This window comes from Anguilla anguilla, chromosome 9 (assembly GCF_013347855.1).
Source record: "Anguilla anguilla isolate fAngAng1 chromosome 9, fAngAng1.pri, whole genome shotgun sequence".
Taxonomy (NCBI): Eukaryota; Metazoa; Chordata; class Actinopteri; order Anguilliformes; family Anguillidae; genus Anguilla; species Anguilla anguilla.
This window is the reverse complement of record NC_049209.1, coordinates 40,231,361-40,250,461: the sequence shown is the minus strand read 5'-3', so window position 1 is coordinate 40,250,461 and position 19,101 is coordinate 40,231,361. Positions and strand designations below refer to the sequence as shown.

At 39.5% G+C, this 19,101-nt stretch overlaps 1 protein-coding gene across 2 annotated transcripts in view; it reads left to right on the top strand.

Annotated features, from left to right (window-relative positions):
* Window positions 1-19,101, top strand: part of trpc6a (transient receptor potential cation channel, subfamily C, member 6a) — a 47,041-nt gene that overhangs the window by 11,399 nt on the left and 16,541 nt on the right. For both annotated transcript variants that reach the window (XR_004766884.1, XM_035433072.1), the window contains exons 2-7: window positions 1,618-2,386; window positions 6,310-6,495; window positions 7,491-7,655; window positions 8,682-8,898; window positions 15,878-16,105; window positions 18,184-18,448. Coding sequence is in view for 1 of the 2 variants with exons in the window: in XM_035433072.1 (XP_035288963.1) it covers window positions 1,618-2,386; window positions 6,310-6,495; window positions 7,491-7,655; window positions 8,682-8,898; window positions 15,878-16,105; window positions 18,184-18,448 (1,830 nt within the window). In the remaining variant the exon portion in view is untranslated. The remainder of the gene's footprint in view (window positions 1-1,617; window positions 2,387-6,309; window positions 6,496-7,490; window positions 7,656-8,681; window positions 8,899-15,877; window positions 16,106-18,183; window positions 18,449-19,101) is intronic.

Genomic DNA, 19,101 nt, shown 5'->3' with positions numbered 1-19,101 from the left:
AAGAACATATTAATGAGATGCTGTATTAATTAATGGGGGGTCATAGCATGCTGTTGTTATGTATGTCACTCCATACTTTCGTGGCAAATTTACCTGAAGAGCTGATTAAGAAAGAAGAGGATTAAGAAAGGGCAATAGAGAGCACTCAACAAAGCACTGCATTTATGTTTCTGTCATATGTTTTGAATTAAAACTTTATAGTTTATAGGATGCTATTTGGTCTGTAATCTTGCCCTCACGCTGGCATGTCGCTCACTGGCTGGCGCACCCGTGGGGCTCCACCCTCGACTTCACTCTGACACCAACATAATGGCAGGGGTCTGCCGTGGTTCGAACCCAGGTCTCTGGGAGGAGTGGTGGCTGTGATCGCGAGTACACTAAAGATTAATTCACCTTTAGCGGAGCGGACCACTCAGGCAGATTGCTATGATACAATATTCATGAAAATATGGTTTCTTAGGTTTTCATTCAACAATGCAACCTGGGCATTTCACCATATATCAGGGGCTCAGAAGCTCATTCAACTTGGGTGCAGCTACCATCAGTACAGAACATCTATTGCGACAGTGTTACACATAGTCAGTCCTTTAATGAATACATCAAGTGATCAAATGAATTTATCAAGTTGACATGTTTTGGCTTTAACATTCAGCAGGGAAATCTTAGCAATATTAAAAACACACAGCTGAGTGTCTGATATGTCTGAAGAATCTGTGTTAGTCATGGTGGGTGGGAGATGGGGGGGGGGGGGGGGGCAAATGATTGGATGGGCCTCCAACAATTACATTGGGGGAGAGCAGTACCCCAATATTCATATATTGAACAATGTTCAGTGAAATATGTATTTATTTATGTCAATGCAATGTTACATTGACACATACGGATCATTTCAAAGTGATGGTAATGCAGTCAGTTTAAACTTCCTCTATTTGACATATATGCAGGCACCCAATAATACAATGAATTTTTAATGTGCCTAATCATAGCTTCAGTATGATGTTTATCAAATCTTGTTGGGAAAACACAATTTAGGGTAAACAAACCAAGAAATTTGTGATTTGCCTGTTTCCAATATAATTACTTTTAAGATAATGTAAAGTCATTTTGAGCTTGTTCTCTTGTGTTGCTTTACTGGTTGCATACAAAAAAGTTTCGTTTTATGTGTTTATTTGTGTAATTGTATCCCTTGTGGGTTCATGTTCATGTGGCATGTTTGGCAAGGTTAGCAAAATTGTTAGTGCTTTTTTTTGTGAACAGTGGTCAATGTTGTCTGTTTTGGTGGTTCCATAGTAAGTAAGTGAGTCTGCTGTCAGCAGCAGGAGTGGTTCTGTCTCACATCACAGTTCATTCCGGTATTTCAAGAGTGCTCCACACTTGTGCAAATGTAACTTAATTGATGATAAAATAATCCTACTGTAATCCATTGTTACAGTTAAGCAAGTAACAGTAAAAATGTTTCAAAAGGTGTCAAATTGAAATGTTTCAGTTGGCAGACTTAAATGTTAAGAACACAGACCAGAGTATCTGGTGAGTCTAAAAAGTCTGTGGTAAAGTGCGTTCAAAATCATATTTTTGTAAAATGCATTGTGGGTTTTCTTTTTTCCCCTTTCCTGATAGTTGTAGCAACGGTGACAGACAGGTGCTTTTGCGGCAGTCCCTGGGGAAGTCCAGGCGTCAGGCTGCGAGGGGGCCGGCCTACATGTTCAATGTGCGTTCTGAGAGCCTGTCCGTGACAGAGGAGCGCTTCCTGGATGCGGCCGAGTACGGCAACATTCCCGTGGTGCGCAGGATGCTGGAGGAGCTGCCCGAGCTCAATGTCAACTGCGTGGACTACATGGGCCAGAATGCACTGCAGTTGGCTGTGGCCAATGAGCACCTGGAGGTGACCGAGCTCCTGTTGAAGAAGGACAACCTGTCACGGATAGGGGATGCGCTTCTGCTGGCCATCAGCAAAGGGTACATCCGCATAGTGGAAGCTATTTTGGGTCATCGGGCCTTCGCTGACGCTCAGAGGCTGACAGTCAGTCCCAGCGAGGTTGAGATGATGCATGATGACTTCTACGCCTACGACGAGGACGGAACCCGCTTCTCGCACGACATCACGCCCATCACCTTGGCCTCCCACTGCCACGAGTACGAGATCGTGCACATATTGCTGAGCAAGGGCGCTCGGATCGAGAGGCCGCATGACTACTTTTGCAAGTGCGATACTTGTGGCTACCACCAGAAGCATGACTCCTTCAGCCACTCCCGCTCGCGCATCAATGCCTACAAGGGGCTGGCCAGCCCGGCTTACCTCTCCTTGTCGAGCGAGGACCCAGTCATGACAGCTCTGGAGCTGAGCAATGAGCTGGCAGTTCTGGCTAACATTGAGAAGGAGTTCAAGGTAGGCATGTTGCCCTAAACCAACATACTGTTCTCTGACACTCTTCCTCCTGATGCTGTTATGTTTAGCCAAGCTGTTCACATCTGGCAATCACACCTCTTTGAAATAATAAAAACCCTCCTCAGACTTTATTCTCTTATTGTCTGGGAAATATTCCCTTAGGACAAAGTAGAATATTTTTGGCAAGCAAAATGCTGGAGGAGGTTTGAACTCTTGAGTCTTGCCAGTTAGTCACTTTTTGTTTTTCTTATATCCAATATAAAAGTAAAAGGATCACTTGCATCTCCCAAAATGGTCGTTATTTCAAGAAAATACTATTCATCAATAGAGTCAAAGTAAAATGTGTAAATTCTCTAGTGCAGACCAGTCATAAGTGCTAGAGGCATGGTAAATGGACTGCATTTATATAGCGCTTTTATCCAAAGCGCTTTACAATTGATGCCAATTGATGCCTCTCATTCGCCAGAGCAGTTAGGGGTTAGGTGTCTTGCTCAAGGACACTTCGACATGCCCAGGGTGGGGTTTGAACCGGCAACCCTCCGACTACCAGACAATCGGTCTTACCTCCTGAGCTATGTCGCCCCAGAGGCGTGGAATATGAAATCACATACTGCACTTTGTATTGCGATGGATCAGAGATGTTAGGAAATCGGAAGTGGAAGACTTTGAAGGTAATTCGAGTGTCAGTTTGTAATGTTTACTTGATGGAGAATAATAGTGTGATGAGGAAAATGTGTGCTTAAATGACTTTCCAGAAGATGAGCCAGGGAATTTGTTTTAGGAGGGTTTTGTTTGACATCAAGTAAACTGACAGGGAACTAGTGCAGAGACGGCGCTTGCTAGCATTGTGTGATCTCTGGAACATGCTCCAACATTTAACTCCTGCTCCAACCTACAGGTCTGTACACTGCAGCGCATGAATGAAACAACACAAGTGTCTGCTAAAGATTTACAATAGCTGTTTTTCCTGGCTGTGGGATGTGCAGTCATAATGTCCTACAAATGCAAAATAAAAAGGAACAGAACATTCCAATTTTACATTTTAAAAAGCCGACCCTTCACATCCATGCGCATTACCTGCATCAAATTGATTAAAAATATTGAATGTCCTTGAATTACAGCAAGCTTGGAGCATTTTTGGTTATTGAAATCATGTGTATTACAACTAGAGACTAGTATATCTAAGGCAGTTTTCTCACCTGCAATTATGTCAGTTATCACACTGCCCCTCCCTAGTAATCTACATCAATTGCCAATAGCTAGCCCGTAACCCAGACGGTGATTGACAGCAATGTTCCCATACTGCTGTGTACTGCTTTACAGAAACTGCATATATTTTTATATTGTTGGGCAATACAATACATTTGGTATCTTTCAGAAAATTTGTTAAATGAGAATAATCTTAGCAATTAAAGAGTTTGTAGTGTGTCAGCTTAAAAAAAAACATAGGCTAAAACAGACAAACTCAAATGAAACAAAAATACAAGTTTTAAACATCATTAAATTTGATCATGGTCAGGTGTTTAACAGTCTCCCTTGTTATTCATTGGTGGTGCTTAATATTAACTTGTTCATAGCAACAGATGCATGCGTCTTTCTACATCAGTCTGGTTAGTTGGAATTAACCAGTCTCGTTTTTCCACCTATGCAATATTTGGAATGATTTGTTTTCTGTCCCAGAACTCCCGAAATGTCAGTGTAGTGCCTTGTTCCTGTGCCGATAATTTTCAGAGGAATAGCTTGAAAGTACAGTAGACTGCTCGTCAAATCCCAGAATCTAGCAGCAGTATTTAGTTTTATGGTCAAGCCTAAACCTTGATCTGCTGTACTCCTTAGAAGCACTGTGTAGCACAAATTTCTGCTTGGGCAGTGCTTGGAAATCTGGTAAGGCTTCCTTTTACAGTCCCATAAGTACTAGGTATTTACAAGATAAATACATAGTAAGAATAGCTCATGATTGGATAATTACCACTGGTAAAAACAGATAAATTCTAAGATACTTAAACTGAAAAACTCAGAAACAGCTGTTCTATTGACTATAACTTCTAGTGACTATCTTGTTGTATCAGAAGTTTTGGCTGATTTTGTTTGAGTGTAATTGTGCAATTCCTGGGAAATTCAACAATACTTACTTTCTAATAGTGGTGTTTCCAAGAAAGTGCTATCTATTATCTCACGTGTGTCACAATGTAAGAATTACAAGTTAAATGAGCTACACTTGGCATAAAGCCCAATAAATTAATCTAAAACTACAGTAGGCATTGTTATCTGCTATCTGCAACTCAGCTGTATGGCATGAAGACACGTAATGTCGGCAAGAATTAATTTTAATCGGATGTAGTCAATTTTCCTTGCAAAACGAGTAAAATGTGAAAAACAGAATTGCTTGTGCCATCTGTTGTGTACTATGTGACCATCGTTTATCTATGTGTGTCAATAGCCTGCAGCACCTACTTCTGCTAAAGTTGTTTTTCAGTGGATATCACCGCCATTTCTTACGTGTTTATTTACAAATACATGCAATTTAAGATGAAGTGGTATGTTTGCACTCAAAATCCATCTTTGAAGTCTCGGATGACATTAGAGGATCTGTTCACATCTGTTTATTTCAGATGCGATTCGTTTTTTTTTGTGTGTGTTAATGTCAGTCTACTTTTGTTATTGTGCCTGTACAGATTTGTGGCAAATTGCACAAAATATATGTGCTCTGTCAATGTGCATTGTACCGGAAAGGTACTATCGCACACAGTTGATAAACACCTGCAGTGACTCCACAGGGTTTTAGAAGATAAGGCAAATGTACACAATTTCGGGTCAGGTGCCCTTGATAAACTCATGTTCAGTTAGCTGACTTAATCAGCCTTATACACAAATGTCCGTTCACTTACGTTAGACCACAGAAAACATTTATTACATCAGAATGATGTGCACCTCAAAATATGTTTCAAGGCCAGTTGCCCAGTCTGGAATTACAATGATTTCAATGGACTCTCCCAAATGAGTCAATTTGATTGGATCACTAAATTTTTCCTTGTCACTTTAATGACAAACTGTATAGAGGGGTGCCACATTTGCCTATGATTGCAAATGAAAGGCCTATCTGCATGGATGGATGCCAACAAAAGAGGTAGCTTGCACAGAATGAGACGGTAGCTCTTTTCTTTCAACTGGAATGGATCACAGTGGGTTCAGTGTATTTTACTGCATTTACTACAGTAAAATAAATAGAACCTAGAACTTATCACTGCAGTCACAATTAGGACATACTCTGTATTCCTTGTATCATTTTGTTGTTGTTATTTTTGTTTTGATTAAATGTAGCTAATTCATGTTAATTAACAGGGGGTTCAGGTTCAGATACAACTACACATCTATTGTTATGCAATTTAAAAAAGTGTTTGTACCTGTATTCCTCAAGGTGATTTGTGGATGTTTATGCTCTGGGTGGATGTGCTTCACAATAAATAATGATTCATGATGAATTTGTTTGGTACATTCGTTACGCCGAGCATAGTTGCTTGGTAAGATGATGCTTCTCCCTTTTTTTTGTGCTGAGAATGTTTTGATGGGAGATTAGCGAGTACGTTTAAGAGAACTGCGGGCAGTCTCTGTGGGAAAAACATGCAAAATCCATTATAAACAGCCTCTAGTTTCAGGGGAATAGCTAGAATTTGCCCTGTCTAGAGGAGACGTAACCTTTCGCTGGGCATGATAACTGACCATAGTCACTGGTTGTTGCGGGCTTGCAATCCCCTGGGAAGGTACAGTGTAGAGACAGGGCTCAATCCACAATCCTACAGTTTTTCGTAATTCATACTGGAACCAACTGCTCCCCAGTATCTCTGGTCAGTCACTCAGAAGCAGTTGAGTAGGCCTAATGCATGAATTCTAATGGGCTGAATTCCCCCTCCTCCTCCCACTAGAATGATTATAAGAAGCTGTCTGTGCAATGCAAAGACTTTGTGGTGGGGCTTCTGGACCTATGTCGGAACACTGAAGAAGTGGAGGCCATTTTGAATGGTGACGTCGACTCCAGTCAAAGCTGTGAACCCCCTGGCCAGCGAAGTCTTATCCGTTTAAAACTGGCCATAAAATACGAACTTAAAAAGGTAAGTATGTGAGCACGTCATGAAAATGACTCTGAGGAACAAAGTTAATGAATTCTTATTTTATACCTGCATTATTGTTTTGTTGATAAAACACAATGCACTGTGACTAATACAACAGAGAACTGGCTCAGTAAAGGCTCATGTATGAACAATTCAGTCATTTAATGAGTAAAATACAAACTTACTTTGAGTTACACAAAAACTAGTCCAGTGGCACTGCCAAACAGTATAGACTTATGAAATGGTGCATGTACTTAAAGTTTGACACCTACTTCTGACATTGTTTTCTGAGTATGCATACATGGAGCACAGCCTCAGGTATCAGACAACAGAACAATACAGCATGGTTAATCATGAGGACAGGGGGAATCTAGGTGTCTGAGAGCAACAGCCTTGGGTTTACAGAATTGCTGCAAATAAATGGCTGAATGTTTAGTTTCACTAAAAGCCTCAGAGGCTGTCTCAGTGAGCCATGGAAACACTCCTGCAGGTCCCCGTGAATTTCCAGTAAAACAAATGACAAACCAAAGCATACTGTCATATAAAAGACACTTTGTTCTGAATATTGAAAAAAAAATTGATGTTTCTTTTTTAAATTCCCAGTAATATGATGCAATTTTTGTAGTGTCAAGGGTTGAAATATCTAAGATAAAATTTTGGACCCAGATCTGACTGTTACATTATATGTAAACTTGGGTATAATTACAAAAACACACAGGAAGTTACTATTATAAACTGGAACATCCTAAATATAACATAACTTGAGTGGGTATAAATCATTTAAAAAAATTACGTGACTCATGTCTGCTTCTCATACTGTTATCATCCTCTCCTCCCATTGCCCCGCCCCTGGCTACACATGGCCCCTCCCCCTTACCTTGCTCCTCCGCTGGTTCCTCCCACTACCCATGCTTCTTCCTGACCTCTCCACTTCTCACTTCCCTTTCCTATCCCTCCCCCACCCCTTTGCCTTTCCCTTTGCTCCTCCCACACAGTTTGTGGCACATCCTAATTGCCAGCAGCAGCTCCTGTCCATCTGGTATGAGAACCTGCCTGGGCTTCGGCAACAGACCACCGGCATGAAGTTCCTGGTGGTCCTGGGCGTGGCTATAGGTCTACCCTTCCTGGCCATGGTGTACTGGATTGCCCCGTGCAGCAAGGTTAGGTCCCACTCCCTACCCCCCTCCTCCCCTCCATTGCTGGGACTCAAAACCTGCTACAGTTGACTGTCCCCATACAGACGCTTCTTCCTGCACCAAATCAGGAATGATATGAAAATTCTGGGGCTAGTCGCAATAACCTCTATTTCGCAGGCTATACTGACTGATGCTGATTGCTATAGTGTTTTACATTATAGCAAAAATACAAACGGAATCATGTGTCTACTTCCAGGGAAGGAGATGAGCATGGACATGGAAAAATGTAACAAATTTTATTTAACAACATATTTCAACTTGTTTACGTCATTATTAAGCAGATGAGTCTAGAGAGCTTCTGAGTCCGTGTGTCGCTTTGCTTATGAGCCTGGCTGGTAAGAAAAAGATTAATAAAAAATTTAAATAAAAGAGGTTCAGATGACTGTGATTAAGCTATTTTTTTCACTTAATTTACAGCATCTGAGGCACATCAAATGCACGCGAATACACACGTATGTTGTGTCATCATATTGGTCAGTCATATCGGCCGTAACGGTGCTGATTTAGGCGTGACAGTTATAGTTATCTTTTTAAACAGCTTGTGCTCCATTTTAATTCATTTTAAGATATTTTCAGTGGATATCAATTTAATCTCTGCCAAACTTTCTATTGAAAAGTGCTTTCCATTAAAAAAAACTCCAAGAATTGGTTGCGCTTCAGCCCAGTCAAACCCATGGAGTTTTCACAAGCAGGAAAAGGTAGTTTTACAGTTGTACACAACTGAACTAATCTGGACTAATCTCTGTTTTTTTATTGAATAGCGCTTTTTTTATTGAATAACACTTTTCGACTTTCCATTTGGAATCAAGCTGAATCCTTGAGTCCTCAGTTTTATTTTCCTAGATTAGAAGTACTTAATTAGACTAAATAATACGTCGTTTTTAATTTTTCAAACAAGGGAACTTCTAATGCAGTGTTTGGTGCAACGATACAACATCACACACACATTTGTCTGTTGTGTTACCGGTCACTCTTTCCCCCTCTTCTCAGTTGGGAAAGATCATGCGTGGCCCTTTTCTGAAATTTGTCGCCCACGCTGCATCCTTCACCATTTTCCTTGGCCTCCTTGTCATGAATGCGTCAGACCGCTTCGATGGAACCAAGCTGCTGCCAAACATGACCACCCATGACCACCCGATGCAGCTGTTCCGCATGAAGACCACCCCTTTCACCTGGATGGAGATCCTAATCATTTCATGGGTCATAGGTCAGTTACTCTAATCAACTGTTCTCATCAAAGAGGCAAGGTGGGTGCAAGAGTTCTGGCTAGATTTACAGCCTGTTCTGGCGGCTCTGGGTGTGGATTGACAGGTTGTATGAATCATCTGAATGTGGCAGTTGGCAGGCTGAGCAGTGGACATATGGGGACAGACAGCAGTTGCCCCATTGGTGGGAATTGAAAACAAAGAAAAGAGAGTTAGGGAAGTGCTATGGGTAGAAAACAAAGTTTACTACGGCAGCATAACTACAAGGACAGAGACAGAGAACCTGCAAAGGCACGAGAAAGGCAAGAAACCTACCCACCTCTCAAGATCCTACTAGTGAAAAATGGGTCACAACTGTGGAGAGGTGACAGTACTGTATGTATGTCAGTCAATCAGCCCATAATGCCAGCTCTTTATTCATACTGTCTGTACCATAACTGGTTAAGCTTCTCTGAAAAGGTGCGTTTTTAATTTGGACTTAAATATTGAGACTGTGTCTGATTTCCCTACATGTTTTGGAAGGTTATTCCATAGTAGGGGAGATCTAAATGCTCTACCACCTGTAAATGTCTTGGAAATTCTTGGGACAACTAGATAACCGGAATATTAAGAACAAAGCAATCCTGCATGCTTGAATCCTGCATGCAAGGTTGAAGCATAGCTTATAAATATACTGAGAGAGGTCAGGCAAATGGACATGAAACCAACTTTTTTCTGAGTTTAAAAGAAGAAGGTTGTTTCATCCAGGCTTTTATGTCAGTAACACATGCCTCTAGCCGCAAGAGCTTCACCAGGCTTCAGTAGGATGTATAACTGGGTGTCATCTGCATAGCAATCAAATTCCACACAATGTTTCTGGATGATATCACAGTGAAAAGGAAAGTGGTCCCCTGTCCCCTATGAACATTCAGCAAATTGGGTCCTGCTACATTAGTATGATTTCAACCAAGCCAGTGCCTGTCCGCAAGGTCCTATATAGTTCTGGAATTTGTGCAATAGAAACTCATGATCAACCGTCTCTGATTCTGAACTTAGGTCAAGAAGCAATAGTATAGACACAGAGCTGCAGTCTGATGACAGCAATAGATCATTTACAATCTTGACAAGAGCAGGTTCAGTACTATGGTTTGATTGAAATCCTCATTGGGAAGTTTCACGGATGTGGTTTAAACTAACATAGGCACTGAGTTGCTTAACAACAGCATTTCCTAGTACGTATTTTAGAGAAGAAATAGGTTTGAGGTCTAATTTTTTAGATCTTCAGGATTGAGATGAGGTTTCTTGAGTGCTGGTTTAATAATCAGTGATAAGAATATCAGTATTAATAACATGAAAATATTTATGTTTAAAACATTGTGCATGGGGCAGACAGTCTCAATGGAATATAAAATAATTTCTAATTGACATTCTAGGCTAAACACTGCTGCAAATTGCTTGCTGTGGAACACACCTTGGAGACATTGGCGTAGGGCTGATATAGAAATCCTTCATCACGAAGACTAGCAGCTAAGTTATTTGAGAGGACAAGAGCAGCTTGGGTGGAGTCCATCGCTCTTTAATAATCCAGGCTTTCCCCAGAAAGATTGCCAATTTTTTTTACAAAACCTATAGCATTAAGAAAGCACCACTCAGACAACCAGCGATGTGAGATGTTTTGACGTTAGAGATGTGAGTGGACTGTAGACCTCATCACCCCATTGAGCTGATGACTTCACTGTACATGTTTTTTTGCTAACTGACACACTAATTCAAAAGTACTTTTGGTGACCTTGGATTGTCTTAATTGGATGTCATTGGTGTTAACTTGAATAATAATTCTAGAGAGTTGCCCCGCCCCCAAATTGACTTGTAACTTGGGCACCAGGCATTGTACCATGGTGGCTGGTGACTCTGCTCTCATGTTTCAAGGAATACTATCCCCTATAATCAGGGTTTTCTCATATTTCAATGATTGTATTGCATGTGCAATGAATGTATTCAAATGAAGAAGTTATTTCTAACAGTATTCAAATATCTTCACTTATAAAGGGTTTTAATTGTTTTTGAAGAGTAACTTTCTGATATATGCATTTCATTATTTTTAAATAATTACTTCACACAAATAATATTTAAAATCATGTTTATACCAGGTGTGGATTCAACACACCCCTTTCTTAGCCAAATAATATCATTCAGTATATTTCTTCCAACATAAATAAACTTGACGATACCATTTCAAAACATAACCTAAATGCAACATGCAGCCAAAATGATCTCAAATCTTGTCAAACTAAAAATGAAAACAAGTGATTGTCATTGAAAGAATCAGTGTCATGACTGTCTGTAATCATCGCTAAAGTCTGCAGATTACTTGTAGGAATGCTAAAAACATGGCTGGGTATCCGTACACTGCTGTTGATTATTTTGAAATCCATGGAAGCATAAATGACAGGTGATTAACTCTGTATGGATGAAGCATTTTGCAGTCATCACATTTATTGACTCATACTTGTCTCCTTCTTTACGTTTCCCAGGTTTTAATTATAGCTGCCATGGCTTCCGCAGTAATCCTCTTTGATGAAATAAAAAATGGCTCAAAAGATCAAGGCTCAATTCAAAATCTAAATGCTTTTTCCTTAACATAGAGCAATGCATTTTACCAAGTATGCACATTGTGAGTATTTAAAACTCTTTTATTGAGTCAGCATGAATGCAGTGGTTGTAAAGCAATATTGTTTTTTCCCCTTTTTTTACCTCCACCTCAGTGTAGGCAGTCACACAGAATTTTAGAAAAGTAATTCCCACCCAATTGCACGCAAAGCTGGTGACAGTTTAATAGATTTTAAGCACATAGAAACACAATAATAATAATAATAATAATAATAATAATAATAATAATAATAATAATAATAATGAAGGAAAATGTATATACAGTAATAATGCATTGGAATATACAGTATCTAGATATACAGTATATACAGTATATCTCCAGTCGTAAACTGTAGAGTTCCTCCTTGGCCTACCAGGCCCTTGCAGTTATTGAGCTCACCAGTGCCCTCTTTCTTCTCAGTGATGTTCCAAACGGTTGATTTTGGTTAGGCTAAGGTTTGGCCTATGTGTCTGACAGTTTTAAAAAAATATTTCCTTGCCTCATAGTGGCTTCCTTGACTTTCATGACCTCTGGTCCTTATGTTGACAAACACCAATAACAGACTTCAAAGGCAATCATATGCCTACAATCAAGACTGAACACTGAAAGCTTTCTTATACCTGCACTAAGGAAGAAATTGAACATCCTTGAAGTGGCGGGCTATGTATAACAAATGCTGTTATTTCCACATGGTGAAAACAAAATGTATTAAAATACCATTTTATACAAGCTGAGAATCTGAACTTTAATCACACGTGCATTGGTTGATTGAAAATCTAAAATTGTGGGGTACAGAGCCAAATCAATAACATTATGGAGCTCACTGTTCATACATTAAAAACAGTGAGCAGACAGATTACACATGGACAGATAAGTCAGTCCTAAATATTGCTGGGTGTCCCATAATGATGACACATGATTGGCTGTATTACTACCTAGGGTTTTGGTAGTCAGGATAACCCTTGATACTCAATAGAGGCTACTTAGATTTATTAGGATTTTTTAGGCACAGAAAAACATCCAGCGTTGCATTTTATCTATTTGCATATAAACTGTTAAAAGAGTTGAATTAACAATGAAGGTTACATTGTGCCTACACCAACTGGTATGACCGTGAAGGATTGTGCAGTATAGGTTTTTGGGGAATATAATTTAGATTTAGAGTTTTTGTATTCACCTAAAAAATAAACTCAAAGAAACAAGATGAGATTTAGCCGCACGAACACCTAAAGCAGGTATTTGATTGCGCAGAATTTGCCTAATTTCCATAATTTTGAACACTGTTGGCAATTCCATCGCCATGTCCATAAATTATTTTTAAAATTTTGGTAGGAAAGAACAGCACTTAATGGCAGAGCCTGTTATTGTCTACCAGCACGGGGTTATAGACAGGCGAGACTAAACATATGCAGATCAGTTAAGATAAATTGACACCGCACATGGACTAACTTCAAAGCTTAATTTGGCTGTCTTCAATTTATTAGTCATTTACACACACCAATTATTTTTAATTGGATGGTTTCTAGTCAGAGCCTGTCTCATTACAAAGTAGGTGGAATAATCAAAATCTTAATATTTTATAAAATTACTTGTATTAATGTTTTTTTTTTTACATCAAAGCACAGGACAAGTCTCTTTTCTTTTTTAACACCTTGTTCCAGGGACATTTCTATGTAGGCTAAATCTCTTGTTTCTCCTTCCTGCTGTCAAGAGATTATAGCTTTTGGTGAATATCTGTTAGTGCTGAAGTGCAATTACATATCTGTCTAATAACAGGATGTTCTCATTGTATATGAAATTCTATTGTCTATTCTGTAATTTGCTATGCATCAAATATGTTTTTCCTCTGTGAGGCGAATTTATAAAACTTTGATAAAAATTGACTCTATTGCTCATGCTCATCAATTTAGGACATTTAGGACAACTTGTGAAAAAAATGAAACAGAACTTTAATCAAGCCAGCAGCTCTGTGACAGCCACACCCCCACCTTCACCCCTAAGTCCCCTGCCCCCCCCCCCCCCCCCCCGGCCCCCCCAGTGCCCAGTGTCAGAACCGAACATTGTTACTCACCTTGACATCTGTCGCAATGCTGTGGTACACGTGTGCTTTGTGGTTTTGAGCTTTTGAGCTTTCTGCCACTCCACCACACAAGTGAAAATATGTGATGAAAATGAATGGGATTAACAACCATTCCCTACATATCCCAGGAAATGCTTACAGTGTTAAATATAAATAGCTGCACAGATGTTTTCAGGATTCTTTAGAGATAATTCTTTAGCCTGGAGGCCAGGCCATTTGTTTCTTTAGCATGCAATAGCTCAGTACCTAATCAGCCTGAAAATGCTCTTTTACTTTACAATTGCTTAGCAGATGCTCTTATCTTGAGTGACCTAACATAGCGTGCTTTTAATTTGCCCATATTGAAACATGTTATGAAGAGCAATATCGAAAAAAGTGGTCTCTTATGCTGTTTGGTAAACACATATTTTCATAAATGCAAGAGAGTGGGGGGGAAGGAGTACACATCCTTTTAGCCCTGGGAAAGGTCACTCTTTTGGGCATGTGATGACAACTCCCGCCATAATCTCTTGGTCTTGCAGTCAGTCTCTCTTCTCCCACCTCAACCCCCCCCCCCACCCCCCACCCTTCAATTTTGCTTAAAATAAAACACGTCTGCTTTCTCCATCCAAAATGTGAAGTCATTTGCCATTATATAAATTGCCTTATAAAATGTAGTTCACTGGATGGCATGCCATTTAATGGTGAAAGGGTAACATAGTAAAATATTTCAATGGGCCTAGAATTTCTCTGCAATTATACTGTTAATCAAGGTTGGGGGCCAAATCTTTTTAAACTTTTAAAGCCCAGTGGCCATGAAATTAGACACCGGCACCAATGTCGTAAATTATTCATTTTATCCGCCATTGATTCAAAGTGCAGTTCTATAATCCGGACACTGTTGCAAACCTGTACACTTAGACTCCTGTAAACCCTGTACACTTCGCACTTTGATGCAAAATACCCTGCCTTGATCGGTAAAACCACTAGAGACAAAAAAAGCAATAACAAGGCAGTACCCTTTCCCTAAGGAGGGCTGAAGCTGGCACCCCAGGTTGATTATTATTTTATAGATCACTAATTGCCAAACAACTGCTACAGTAGTTTAGGGCTTCATTTGGTGCTGCCAATATATACTGATAGTAAAGATATGTTCCATAAGTAATTTTTGGGTAAAAGGCTTAATTAAATATTAATTTTTTTAACAAATTAAATCATACATCATTTAAAAAATTAGGAGTATATTCTGGTGAGAACATAATGTCCCTGTCTATGTTACAGTTATGCTGCCTATGCGTTGCTATAACAAAGAACATGCTTTTTTGAGGTTGTATGTTTATAGAATGTCATCTAAAGACATTCTATAAACATCTAAATTGTGGCTTAACTATTCTGCTATGTACCCAGTTACTTTCACTTTCTGTTTTCGCATAGTGCACGAGTGGAAGCTCAGGACATGCTTTATCAGTTGTTTATTGGAGCTTTGTTTGTTTATCGGCAAATACTGTGATAGTGATGAAGGGCACTATATTATTGGAAAGTGTTTATGATTTGATTTAATATTTTTGTAAATAGTTAAAGTTTTTCCTCCTTGTGGCCTCTCACCCTATTGTGATCAGGAGGCTTATGTACTTCTTTCATGCAACGAGCTACAGCAGTTGGAGAAAACTCCTGGCAGGTATTTGCCACACTGGGCAGGTCTAAGGCAAGAGATCAGCACAGTCAAATCAACTATTATTGTAGTGAGCACTGCCTGCTCACAAAGGTGTATATGTATGTGTGTCTGCATGAGGCTGTTGATGAAAGACATGAGTTCCCTCACTTTCACCCTGTGAAATTACTTTGTAAGCTTTGATAGCCTCGTTTCATACAGGGGCTGTTTACATACGCAAATTACATCAGCCTACTTAGTACTATTTACTTAGTAAGCACAGGTCAGAGCACATAGTAAAAGCACAAAGGTAAAACCAAGTGGTTTGATTATTTCTAAGTGAATTTAGTGTGTGATAAGTAACCATTATGTATATGTCAGCTCTCCAAAAGGGCACCGTTTGACTGAAATGCAGGGCTTAGCCAAAAAGAGAGAATGGGTAAATAAGGAATATGAAATTCAGTTCACAAATTGCAAACTGTCCAAAATTTCCTATGGGGATTTTGCAATTCATTAAATTTCAATTAATTTCTGAATAATGATAACTGAGCTGAAACCACAACTCATGTTGTTAATGAGTTATGCTGAAGGTTTCCCCAGATGGTAAGCAGCCATGTTTATCTCTCTGCTTTTTTTCTTAAGGGATGATCTGGGCAGAGTGCAAGGAGATCTGGTCCCAAGGCCCCAGAGAATATCTGTTGGAACCTTGGAACCTTCTGGACTTTGGAATGCTTGCCATTTTTGTGGCATCCTTCATTGCCAGGTTCATGGCGTTCTGGCATGCCCATGTAGCGCAGAGCTACGTTGACAAGCACTATACTGACCTATCAAACATAACTCTGCCCTTTGAGATAGAATACTACCGGCTGGGTGAGTACAATCACCACAATGTGTATTTTCCAAAAATGGTGAATGTCCCTCCAGAATGATCAGACAGTAACAGTTTGACATGGTTTAAATTAGTTATTTTGTTAGTAGACAGTGGAAGTGACATAAAAAATATATCTGTGAAATTTTCACATGCTTTAAATTTAAATCAGATTCATAACTGTAGCAGATGCACTTGGAGTGACTTACACAGCTTGCTTTTTAAAATACGATCTGTTGATACATCTGGGTATCTGCTGACACAATTCAGCTTAAAGGGTAAGCGCCAGATATTATGAAACAGACTAGCCAAATAAACTAGCCAAATGGAAATTGTCCTATTTTATGACTGACTGACCCTGCCTCCCTTTTTCAGAAATCTTCAGAATTATCACATTCTATTTTGTGACATTTGTGGCACAGGTGGTGAAAGTCAGATACTGTCAAATTAGCTATAGGCCTTTCCATTAAAGAATTAGCCAAAATAAGAAAGTTGTTGCCTCAGCACTAATGGAAAATGAGTTAAATCAACACATGAGGCTAGACAATGTGCTCACTTGAGCTGGATTAGAGTAGATTCTAATTCGATTTAGTGGAATGGAAAATGCTGTAGTGACATGAGAGTATATGTTGTAGCTTGTAGGCCAAGATAATTTCTTGTTTCCGAGTCTGTTTGAAATGGAAAAAAACCCATCTCCTAAACAGCTTGTTAGCTGGCTAGGTAGGTCAGGTTGTGAATGCACACTTATTATTAAATATTACATTATTAAATATGTAGTGTGGTCAGGTATTGTATAATTATATCGTAAATGCCTAGCATTTATTTTTTCCTCCATAGCTGGTCGCTAGCTTCATACACAGCACAGTTAATAATGCACCATTTGTGGTTTAGTTAGCACAAAATCATTAGGTTAACTTGTCCTTAGACCTAATAAGTTAGATTTATATATGTGAGCAACATCGTGTAAGCTATGTAATATTAGCTATGATATTGTTAATGATTTCAGTGCGATATACTGCAGTTGGAATACACTAGCTTAGCTCAGTGAATGATGGAAAAACACCGTCCAGCATCTACAAAACTGAATTATTTACACAATGCATTTTGTACACAATGCATCTTGCATCTTGATGACAAGCAAAAAAAAAAAAAAAAATGACCTAGGTTGTTTTAGAGGCAGCTACATTAGAACTAATCATTTACTCAGCAGATGGATACAGTATATAAGTTATAGGTCTGAATATAGCTGCCTCTAAAACAACTAAGATCTTGTTTTTCTGTTTTTATTTTTACTTGTCATCAAGACGCAAGATGCATTGTGTAAATTAATCAGCTTTGGAGATGCTGGAAGGTGTATTTCACTCACTTCATAGACAGGAGCTAAGCTAGTGGCGTCCATATACTGTCATTGATGGAGCTAACACAGCATGCAGCCCATATTTTGTTAAAATCCTTGTACTGGACGCACTGTGATGGATCATCAATCTTCTCATAGGAATCTGGGTAGGATAGGTAAAAAGCTTATTTTTTTAGAGTATTCCTATCCTGCTCTGGTTTTAGGCTTTGGGAAGAATCCTCCAACTCCGATCCCTGCACCTCTGGCTCAAACCTGAACGGTTATATTGCAGGATCAGCGATTATGTCTTTCCATTTATGTCATCTTTTAAACCTGAAGTTATAGTAGCAGAGCTGTTTGTGTTACACCATTGACATCACACATCACAGAAGTAATTTTCTGGCGTGACTTCGGTGTTTTCGTCAACAATGATCAATTTGTGAAATTTGAAGCCAGACTAACAATTTCAGCTTAATTTAAACAAAAACCTCTTGAATTAAAATAATTGGTTTACTATATTTGAGGGATGCCATTATGTGTGCTTGTCCTTTAAATATTTGCTCAAATGTAGAGTGGCTCAAAGGTTTGGGGAGACCTGATTTGAAGTTAAAACTGAATTTTTTGTGTCAGGTTTAGTACTTAAAGCATGGATACCCAGACCTCCTGCAATGCATTAAAAAAGGAATTAAAAAATTCTACCCCAGAGGTGGGATGGAAATGACTGCTGCCCCCTTCTCATTGCAGCCCGCATAAAGTGGCTCCCATCAGACCCCCAGCTGATTTCAGAGGGTCTGTACGCAATCGCGGTGGTGCTGAGCTTCTCGCGCATCGCCTACATCCTGCCGGCCAACGAGAGCTTCGGACCACTGCAGATCTCACTGGGGCGGACAGTTAAGGACATCTTTAAATTCATGGTGATTTTCATCATGGTTTTCGTGGCCTTCATGATCGGGATGTTCAACCTCTACTCGTACTACCTGGGAGCCAAGCAGAATGATGCCTTTACAACGTGAGTGTGGGGCTAAGGGGTATAGGGTTTTGGGCAGCTGTAGGATGGGGGTTGGGACACTGAGGGTGTGGTTGATCTGGGGTATTTGGGTGGTGTGAGTTGATGGCGGCGGTTGTTCTTTTGGGTGTGGTAATAAAGGGAACCAGAGGGTTGGTGTTAGTAAAATGGTTTCCCAAGTCTTTATATCATATGTAGCTGAACAGATTCTGCATGTTGTCATAACCCCTCCCCTATTTGTACACCAAAAACACACACACACACACAAATGTCTTACAATTTCAAATCAGATAATTTTATATTAACATGACCCATTTCAAGTGCATGTTTAAGTGGCACATTGATATGCGTAAAATAGTGAAACTAACAAGGGCTTCTGAATTTTTGTGTTCCCAAGGTCATGTCTAAGAAAATGATCATATTTTGACCTTTGCCTCATTCAGAAAGCTTTGTGTGACTAGCAGAATATTTCTTATGGTTTAAAGAGTATCATCAACACATTATTTGAAAGATCCATGAATTAATAAGTTCTGTGAAAATAGTGGAATATAGAGAAGAAGATTCAGAATAGTGTTCATTGTTGTAAACAGGCTGAATTTACCGTAGTGAGTGAGCCCTGAGTATGTTAAATACTATGCAGTTCAGCTTTTAAATTA